Source organism: Hypomesus nipponensis, chromosome 5 (genome assembly GCF_054491055.1).
Source record: "Hypomesus nipponensis isolate SF chromosome 5, ASM5449105v1, whole genome shotgun sequence".
NCBI classification, from domain to species: Eukaryota; Metazoa; Chordata; class Actinopteri; order Osmeriformes; family Osmeridae; genus Hypomesus; species Hypomesus nipponensis.
The window spans coordinates 2,917,814-2,928,720 of record NC_140365.1 but is presented as its reverse complement, the minus strand read 5'-3'; the positions used below and the strand labels follow the sequence as shown (position 1 = coordinate 2,928,720).

The following is a 10,907-nucleotide window of genomic DNA, read 5'->3' as shown; positions in this document are numbered from 1 at the left end:
TTGTTTCTGACGTTTTATCTTTGAAGTGATACTCAACTTCACCATTCGGGCCTTCGTCAGAATCTAGTGCTTTTACGTTTACTATTAACGTGCCAATTTGTATATTCTCAGGAACAGATACTTCATAAAAAGCTTTCTCAAACTGTGGCTCGTTATCGTTGATATCCAAAACTACCACAGTTATTTCAGAGGTGCCGGAGCGCGTTGGATTCCCTCCGTCTACAGCTGTTAGCACAAGCTGATGAACTGCCTGCTTCTCTCGGTCTAGTTGTGTCTTTAAGACCAGCTCTGGGATTTTTGTACCATCTTCTGTTTTAATGTTTAATACAAAATTATCGTTTTCATTTATACTATAAGACCTTAGACCATTTGAAGAAACGTCAGGATCACTTGCGCTCTCCAGGGGGAATTTTGCACCAGGATTAGTTGACTCTGCAATTTCTAAAAGTATTTCAGAATTGAGAAACCCAGGTGAATTATCGTTTATGTCTTGAATTTCGATTTCAACTTGGTGTAACTGTAAAGGATTTTCAACGACGACCTCCAACGGTAACAAGCACTGGACTTGTTCTCCACACAAACCCTCTCTGTCTATCCTGTCACTGACAACCAATTCACCCTTTCCCAAATCCACGCTGAAATACTGCTTTCCATTCTCTGATGCAATCCGCAGTTTACGGCCATATATATCAGAGATGCTTAAACCCAGATCCTTAGCTAAATTTCCAACCACAGAGCCTTGGTTTAACTCCTCCGGAACGATGTAACGAATTTGCGCCTCCGTTGTATCCATAAGAAGAAGAAAAATATACATCCACAGAACGTGCCACTTCCAAGGGCATCGAATTCTTATGGTGGTTTCTTCCATTCTCCTTTTCACTGCAGATCACCACACACAGCATGAAAACCGTCTCGATCCACCGTTTCGCTTTCATCACACATATCAAAGACAAGGAAACAGATCATCTTTTGTCTCCAGTCGTTGGTAGTTGAGCTCCCAGCTCTGAGCAAGGTCTGGGTAGCGATGCTGTTGCTGAGGGGAGGGAGTAGATCCCTCACTACTGATCTGTACTGCATTGGCAGAGAGGAGCCTCTTTTCTAACCAATCACACACTCGCATTGCCTTAAAGACACACAGTACTATTTCCTTAGTGGATTGCATAGGCTAGAATCAGGTAGGACTGTTTAGTGGACCCCGAGCCACCTACACAATGTAAAACAATGGTCTATGGTTGTTTCTATTTAGATGCTTTGACCGCATCCAACACATTGTACGTCCTGCATTCCTTTGAACTACACTTGTGATGCTTAAAAAATAGGAAAAACTGCTTCTGCTAATATAAAATATTCTTCACACATACTAATAACAACAGTGATACTAATATAAAACGATGAATATACGTCTTGAAAATCATAACCATAATAAAAATTAATACAACCAATTGTTATTAATTATGTAGACCTAGAGTACATGGTACAGTGTGACTATCAAGCCCTAATCCTGCTGTATACTGTTTCTGCCGTCGCGTGGCAGTGAGGTGGAAGCGCAGCCTGTGTGTGCGCAGCGCGTGAGGAGAGACACAGAGTCCTGATATCACACACAGGAGGGGGCGCGAGCTGAAGAAGGGAAGGAAGGGTGGGAGGGAGGAGAGACGGTGCACGTGACGTTAAATAGGTGACGTTTATAGATTCAATAGATTTTTTTACTCTCTAATCTGAAAATAATTCGAATACGGCAACACAATAACAACTGCCAACTTAATTTAACATATACGAAGCCTTGATGACATTACAGAGGCTTGATGAAGCCTCTGTAATGTAATGCATACAACACACATTACAGAGAACTGCGAAAATACAAAATCACTTCCATTAAACCAAAACAAAATAGCCTGATGCAGGATATTTCTATTCTGTGCGAAAAAACAAGTGAAACATCATGACCCAGTTTCGTGGCAAGAGACCAAGCCCTGAAGGACAACCCACCATGAGTGTGACTTAAGATCAAGCGCTCTAACCAGCTCTAAGCCTCTCAGCTCGAGCGGAGCGTTTCAGCACCACGCAGGTGGACAGCGCCACACAGGCGGAGAGCCTGTGCTAGTGCATGCGCCACACACCAGTGACGTCAGCGCGTGTCTGAGAGCTGCGTACGCAAGAGAGCAGACAACTATCTCCCGAACTGCTCAAATGGATGTCATTTGCGAACAAAAACAGATCTAATGGCAATATGAATGCCATTCGGCGCCCACTAGATAGTAATTATTTGAGATTCACAACGAACTTCATTGTGATGAGTTTGTATATATTCGAGTGTAGCGAAATAACAGACTATTTTCATCGTGGAAATTATTCCAGGCACACCCCACCCGTGTAACCTATATCACATGACCACCCTCTCGATGGCCACCATTTTGTAATGCTTTGATTTATTTATAACAGCACTACTGCTGGTGTGCAGCTGTGTGTGTGTGTGTGTGTGTGTGTGTGTGTTTTGGTGAAAGAGATTCACAGAGAGAAAGACAGGGAGAAATCAAGAAACAGAGATAGATCAGGAGGTAGAGAGGAGGGAAATAAAGATATATCAAAATGTATTCTCTTACCTATGGCAGTGACGGCAGCACAGGAGGCAGAAACACATGTAAAAGAAATAAATAACAGTTTTGTTAACAATAAGCACATATCAGGTTCAGTTATTTCTCAGATCTGTGACGTGCTGAAGTATTTGCAGTTGTATGATGATGGAACAAAAGGTCATAAACATCCAGATGCCTCCAATTGCAAAAAAAGATGTCAGAAAAAATGTGGGGCATCACACACGCACACACACGCACGCACACACACGCACACTTAAACAAACACACACCTTATGTAAAAGCACACACACACACACAGGCTTACAAGTGTGCACACGCACACAGCTCTCCCTTCCCCCCCAGCTCAGCCCTGCCCTCCTGCAGGTCTGTGTGTGTGTGTGTGTGAGGGAGGGCTGAAACACATCCACCAGGTGGCGCTCTCCTGTGTCTCTGCATTGTAAACCACAAGCCTAACCCTGCTCAGCTGACATCCCCTTCTTACATGGGATTGGTGCAGTCCTTACTGTGATTCAACCAGTCGTCGTGGCAACAACCCCCGCACCACACACACACACGCACACACACCCATGCACCTCCATCTCTGTGTTCCTCTCCTCTGCTGGTGCAATGACGTGCGTGTGTGTGTGCGTGTGTGTGTGCGTGTGCGTGCGCGTGCATGCGTGCGTGTGTGTGTGTCACCTCCCCTGCTCCCTCTATCCTCCTCAGTGTTCACCGGAAGTTAAATCACTCCACGATGTCGTGTGTTTGCATAGATATAACTAGGAACGTACACTACACAGACTGGTGTACTCTAATATAGCCCCCTGCACACATTCTCTCTACATTACTCAATCCGTATGAACACAACAAACACATGCACATGAAATATTCACATAGCCTGACTTACTAGCATTCACACACACACACAGAGATACAGTCTTGACATCTCTATATGATGGGAGGGGAGACTGTTTTGGTGTTAGATGACAACATGGCTGCACACATCCTCGCATTCACTCCGCTCAAACCCTGCAACGTGCTCCAAACACAAGGCGCAATCAGATACACGAATCGTATGAACACAAGTCCAGTAATAACAGCGTTATGGTTTTCCAAGTCGACAATCGCACCGCTGGCCCGCTGCCACCGCGGTACAGAGCCGTGTGTCTGATGAGGCGTTACCATAGCAACCTCACATGACCGGGGAGCGATTCTCCCAGGGGAGCCGGAGAACGGCACGATTAGAAACCGCATCCCTGAAAAGCACAACCGTCCAACATTAAATCCAGACCCCCCCCCCCCCCCCCTTACCGTAAATATCTACCTAAACCCTATAAAACACCTCGGATACCAAGAAATCTACCCTGGCAAATGAGGTTCAAATGTAAACAGGAAGCCAAGGGTACAAGGGCACATTCATATTTAAACGAGTACCGTATGCGTGTTGGCAGTATACGTCCTTCCGTAACTATGCAGAGCTTTACTGGCTAAACAGCCCGAGAGGAAGTGATGCGTACTGTCTCCGGGCAGATGTGGATTCAGTCTTGTCCTGATCAGCACTCTGGGCTGCACCATGTGTTACTCCATTCATAAATAAAGCCCTCACAGTCAGAAGGCCTTGGAGTATTTGGGACGCTATTGGGATCAGCAAAACACCCTGGACAAGGTCCAGGTCTCAGACTCGGTGTGATGGTTGCTTGTGAACATCAACATGTATAACGTACTGTAGCAGAGGGGGAGAGAGAGGTGGAAGGGGAGAGAGGGGGAGATCGATTGAAAGGGAGAGAGAAGGGAGATGGAAGAGGAGAGCTAGGGGGAGGGGGAGGGGGAGGGGGAGGGGGAGGGGGAGGGGGAGGGGGAGGGGGAGGGGGAGGGGGAGGGGGAGGGGGAGGGGGAGGGGGAGGGGGAGGGGGGAGGGGGGAGAGGGAGAGAGGGAGAGAGGGAGAGAGGGAGAGAGGGAGAGAGGGGGAGAGGGGGAGAGGGGGAGAGGGGGAGAGGGGGAGAGGGGGAGAGGGGGAGAGGGGGAGAGGGGGAGAGGAGAGGTAGGAGGAGGGGGGAGGGGGGAGGGGGAGGGATTGTTTGGTTCCAGATAACGGAGCAGTGCTCCTCCATACCAGCACGAGTCTAACCCAGAAGTAGAATCAAGCCCCATGTCTAGTGGGAGAAACACATAAGCACGTTACTGCAGCACAGAAACACACATTACTGGGCCAGCGTGTGTGAGAGAAACTAGGTCAGTCTACCCAAGCTCTGTGCTGTTCTGCACACAGTAAGAGAGAGAGAGGGAGGGAGGAGGAGAGAGAGACAGAGAGACAGAAAGATGAGAAATTGATTAAAAAAACACGATGAGAGCACTAAAAAGGAAGTGATGTCATAGAGAAAGGCCACACACTGGAGGATGTTTACTTTTAGAATGAGTAACTGACACAGTACAGCTCGGACCAGTTGATGTGGTGTAGCCAAAACGGATGTGATTGCAGCCATTTATTGATAGTCCTGATGTAAGTGTGTGTGTGTGTGTGTGTGTGTGTGTGTGTGTGTGTGTGTGTGTGTGTAGAGAAGAGAGGCAGTGGGAGTTTCATCACAATGCAACACTGTGTGTGTGTGTGTGTAGCTACACACATTAGCTGCAGTTATTAAAAGAAGCGATATAAAAGGTAGCCACAGAAGCCATCTGTCATCCCTAATGCTCTTTAGAGGCACAGTACTGCTACACCTGCTGACAAACACAAACACACACAGTTATCTGCCGAAGCGCTAAAGTGCTGCTTGCACACGTCACAGAGTGATTGCTTCATCTCACCTCTCCAGTGAAGTCTCCATGATTCTGCTCTGTGTGTTCTCTCTGCATGGTCCCCATGTGACTCACATCCACCAGCGTGCCCTGACTGTAAGGCCTTGCAAACTTCACATCACTCATCCTTGAGTCTGTGGTCCCACACATCTCATAGTTGTACACACGTTGCAGAGTCCCTTCTGGGAAGACGGGAGGGTAATAGGGGATAACCGGGAGGTTGGCTGCTGATTTGTAAAACAGCCTGCTCTGTCTCCATCTGTAGATCTTCACAGAGATGATGGAGATGACCGAAAATATGAAGAGAACTGACACCACGGCCAAAGCCAGGATTAGATAAAATGTCAGGTTGTCGTTAAAGGTTTTGTCGTGCGTAAAGTCAGTGAATTCGGAGAGCACTTCCGGGAAGCTGTCAGCCACAGCCACGTTCACAACGACTGCAGCTGAACGAGACGGCTGCCCGTTGTCTTCCACTATAACGGTCAGCTTTTGCTTCACGACATCTTTGTCAGTCACCTGACGCACGGTCCTGATCTCTCCATTCTGGAGACCCACTTCAAACAGCGCCCTGTCTGTCGCTTTCTGGAGCTTGTATGACAGCCAGGCGTTCTGCCCAGAGTCCAGGTCAACAGCCACCACTTTAGTGACCAGATATCCCACATCTGCTGAACGAGGCACCATTTCTGCCACCACAGAACCACCACTCTGGACCGGGTAGAGGACCTGGGGAGCGTTGTCGTTCTGGTCTCTGATGGAGATGTTGATGGTGGTGTTGCTGCTCAGCGTAGGAGACCCTCCGTCTTGAGCTTTCACTAGGACGATGAAGGATTTGATTTGTTCGTAGTCAAAGTGTTTCCTTGCGTACAGCGCACCACTGTCTGGGTTTATTGACACGTATGAGGTGAGAGGGGCACCGTTCAGGCTGCCTTCCTGGATAAAGTAGGATACTCGAGCATTTTGTCCCTCGTCATCATCCGTAGCTCTCAATGAGAAGAAGGATAGAGATAGCGGGTTGTTTTCGGTAATATGGGCATCGTAGCTTTCTAATTCAAACTGGGGGGCATGGTCATTTATGTCTGATATCTTCAAGGTTAGCGTTTGTTCACTTGAGAGAGCTGGCTTGCCTCCATCTACAGCAGTGACTGTTATATTATATTCTGCTATCTGCTCCCTATCCAAAGCGGATTCAGTCACCAGATTGTAGTAGTTCGCTATTGTAGATTCTAATTTGAAAGGGAGACTGCGATCAATGGAACAGGTTACTTTGGCGTTGTCTCGCTGATCGAGGTCCTGCACGTTAATCATGGCAACAACAGTGCCTATGACAGAGTCTTCGGGCAATGCACTGGAGAAGGACATGACTGTTATCTTAGGAACGTTATCATTCAAGTCTATTACATCTATAACGATTCCACACGAGTCCGTTAATCCACCTTGGTCCTTTGCTGTTACTTTGATCCTGAATTGTTTGTTTTTTTCATAATCTATGTCTCCCGTGACTCGAATCTCACCAGAGATGGAATCGATTGCGAAAATATCTCGTATAGAACTGGTGGAATGCCCAAATAAATATTCTACAACTGCACCAGAGCCCTCGTCTGCATCTGTTGCAATTACTGTTGTAACCAGTGTGCCCTTCGCGGCATTTTCTGAAACTGATGCTTTGTAAGCAGGTTGACTAAATATTGGGGCATTGTCGTTCGCGTCTAGAACAATTATATTAATTCTTACGGATCCTGTTCTCTGAGGGTCTCCGCCATCGACAGCAGTTAACGTTAAAAGATGACGCGTTTTCTTTTCTCTGTCGAGGGGTCGTTGAAGTATCAGCTCTATATGTTCACTATCGTCCAAACGGCCTTCGCTCTTTATAATAAAATGATCGGTAGGGTTCAATATGTATTTTTGGAGTGTATTTTTCCCCACGTCTTTGTCAACAGCGCTTTCGACTGAGAAACGCGCACCAGGCGCAACAGACTCCCTAATTTCCATTTCGATTTCCTTCTTCGAAAAGACAGGACTGTTGTCATTTATATCTTGTATTTCCACTGTAATTCTAAAGAGTTCCATGGGATTCTCTAAAATAACATCAAAACCGAAGCTGCACGCCGAAATGTCCCCACAGAGTACTTCACGATCTATTCTCTCCTTAACCAACAACTGTCCTTTTTCTCTGTCTAGTAACACGTACTCACTGTCTCCAGCGGTGAACACACGGGCTCTCCCGGATACCAGTCTCTGAGTGTCAAGACCCAGGTCCTTAACAAGATTGCCCACAAAGGAGCCCACGGACATTTCCTCCGGGATGGAGTAGCGGACCTGGCCGACCACAGGGTCAATAGAATACATCCAAAACACGAAAACGCACAAAGGCCACCCCGCGTGCCAGCGGATGTTTTTCGTGGTAATCTCACGACAAAACAAATACATTTCTCTCAATATTCCAGTTGCCGTTGCAGAAATAGCACTAGCAATGATGGACCAAATGGAAGCTGAACGTTACGTAGAACAGCAAGTAGGTATTTGCGCGTTCCTGACTGAATTATTAAAGGAGTTGCCCTGTCCACGATTATGATTAGATGCAATCAACAGCGGCACTTAGAGTTCATATAAAGTACTGCACTACTTAGTGCAGAAATCACAAAGAAATTCTATATAAAAATGTAACTTCAGTGATATCTATCCCCATATAAACAAGACGTGTATGTATGTGTGGGGTGTGACGATGGTGGTGTGTGTGTGGGGAGGGGGGGTACGGGGGGGGGGGGTGGGGCTGGAGTGTGTGTGTGTGTGTGTGTGTGTGTGTGTGTGTGTGTGTGTGTGTGAGCGTTAGTGAGAGATAGATGAAGAGAAAGAGAGAGAAGAACGTATATTTTGTCTGGAATATGATTGCTTCATCTCACCTCTCCAGTGAAGTCTTCATGATTCTGCTCTGCGTGTTCCCTCTGCATAGTTCCCATGTGACTCACATCCACCAGCGTGCCCTGACTGTAAGGCCTTGCAAACTTCACATCACTCATCCTAGAGTCTGTGCTCCCACACATCTCATAGTTGTACACACGTTGCAGAGTCCCTTCGGGGAAGACGGGAGGGTAATAGGGGATAACCGGGAGGTTGGCTGCTGATTTGTAAAACAGCCTGCTCTGTCTCCATCTGTAGATCTTCACAGAGATGATGGAGATGACCGAAAATATGAAGAGAACTGACACCACGGCCAAAGCCAGGATTAGATAAAATGTCAGGTTGTCGTTAAAGGTTTTGTCGTGCGTAAAGTCTGTGAATTCGGAGAGCACTTCCGGGAAGCTGTCAGCCACAGCCACGTTCACAACGACTGCAGCTGAACGAGACGGCTGCCCGTTGTCCTCCACTATAACGGTCAGCTTTTGCTTCACGACATCTTTGTCAGTCACCTGACGCACGGTCCTGATCTCTCCATTCTGGAGACCCACTTCAAACAGCGCCCTGTCTGTCGCTTTCTGGAGCTTGTATGACAGCCATGCGTTCTGCCCAGAGTCCAGGTCAACAGCCACCACTTTAGTGACCAGATATCCCACATCTGCTGAACGAGGCACCATCTCTGCTACCACAGAACCGCCACTCAGGACCGGGTAGAGGACCTGGGGCGCGTTGTCATTCTCGTCATCAATGAGAATGTTTAGTGTTACATTTGAGCTCAGAGGTGGAGAACCGCTGTCTTGTGCTCTGACACGAATTGTGATATTTTTCATTTGTTCGTAGTCGAATGAACGCACAGCATAAATGACACCAGTCTCGGCGTTGACTGAAATAAAGGATGACATAGGAGACCCAGCGACTAATGTGTCTTCAATGAAATAGGATATCCGTGCGTTCTGATTCCAATCTACGTCTTCAGCACTAATTCTAAATATGGACGTTCCTGGAGAGATATTTTCAAGTACATGCGCGGTATACTCAACTTGTGGGAACATGGGGCTGTTGTCATTGACGTCAGACACTTTAAGGTGTAAAGTTCTGCGACTAGAAAGCGGAGGGGACCCGGAATCCATCGCTATGATGGTTATGTTGTATTCAGAGATTCTCTCTCTGTCTAGTGTTGCATCCGTTACGAGCGTATAATAATTTCGTAAGGATGACTTTATTTTGAATTGTACATTGTCGTCAATTGAACAGCTCACCTGACCATTGTTTCCTGCATCCAGATCTTTTACGTTAAGGATGGCTATAGTCGTACCGGGGGGTGCGTCTTCGGAAACAGGACTTGAAAATGACATTACACTAATAGCAGGTGAATTGTCATTCACGTCTATGACCTCAACTATAACTTTACTTGAATCTCCTAGGCCTCCCTGGTCTTTGGCTTCTATGCCTATTTCGAATTTCTTAGCCTTTTCATAGTCGATCTCACCATTTACATATATCACGCCAGTTTGTTCGTCTATTGTAAACATATCAGCTATGTTACCTTTAAGATTTGCAAAGCTATACGTTATCAATCCATTTGTTCCGCTGTCCGCATCACTGGCATTAACGGTAGCGATATATGTGCCTTTTGGTGCGTTTTCTATGACAGACACTCTATATACAGACTGGTTAAACAAGGGAGCATTGTCATTGGCATCTAAAACTGTAACCTCAATTTTCACCGAGCCAGATCTTGGTGGATTCCCACCATCAACAGCCGTTAACGTCAGAGAGATACGAGGCTGCTTTTCTCTGTCTAACGGCGTCTGAAGCACCAACTCTGCGTATTTCACCCCATCTGGACGAGAGTGCTGCTTCAGTACAAAATTATCATTACTAGACAACACATAACTCTGCAGAGCGTTTATTCCAACATCGGGGTCGTCTGCACTCCCTAATAAGAAGCGCGCGCCCGGTACGGCAGATTCACTGATCTCCAGATTTATCTCTTTTTTCTGAAACTCGGGTGAGTGATCGTTAACGTCCAGTATCTCTACCGTAACGTGATGCAGCTCCATGGGATTATCAAGGATGATTTCGAAACTAAAGCTGCACGGAGTCGTCTCACCGCAGAGTTCTTCTCTGTCTATCACTTCACCGACGACCAGAGTTCCTTTGTCCGTTTTTAGCTCAGCATGTTGTGTGCCATCTCCGGTCACGATACGAGCACGACCTGCTCTCAGTCGCTTCACATCGATGCCGAGGTCGCTGGCGATGTTGCCAATCAGAGCCCCTTTCCTCATTTCCTCCGGGATCGAGTAACGCATCTGTGCGCTTGTGTGCGGGGCGATGAACACAATGGTCATCCAGATCACCAGCCATTGTATTATCCGATATGCAGACGTTTTTGCGTTGGCTAACTCTTTATATTCCATGAGGATTATCACCGGAAATATATACTAACCAAAGATGTCGTCTTAAAATGCCTCAGAGAAATACAGTTGTCGAGATTTGGTTTTTCAAATAAAAGCTTTCCCTGTTCCTTTACTCACACACACAAACAGACACTCCTCCGCCCTCACGCATTTAACTACAGGCAATGTCCTGTCATCATATTTATCAATTCCCCTTCCCTGATCAACAGCGGCCCTTGCAGTTCA

The 10,907-nt window shown here is 46.8% G+C and overlaps 1 protein-coding gene across 1 annotated transcript; it reads right to left on the bottom strand.

The window, feature by feature from the left end:
- Positions 1 to 5,283: 5,283 nt before the first annotated feature.
- Positions 5,284 to 10,574, bottom strand: LOC146287793 (protocadherin gamma-A3-like). The gene is made up of 6 exons (XM_084698721.1): positions 10,376 to 10,574; positions 8,268 to 9,145; positions 7,560 to 7,683; positions 6,631 to 6,767; positions 5,377 to 6,420; positions 5,284 to 5,289 (listed from the first exon to the last, which is right to left on the bottom strand). The coding sequence occupies exons 1-6, from the start codon at positions 10,572 to 10,574 to the stop codon at positions 5,284 to 5,286; spliced, it is 2,388 nt and encodes a 795-aa protein (XP_084554847.1).
- Between the last annotated feature and the right edge of the window lie 333 nt (positions 10,575 to 10,907).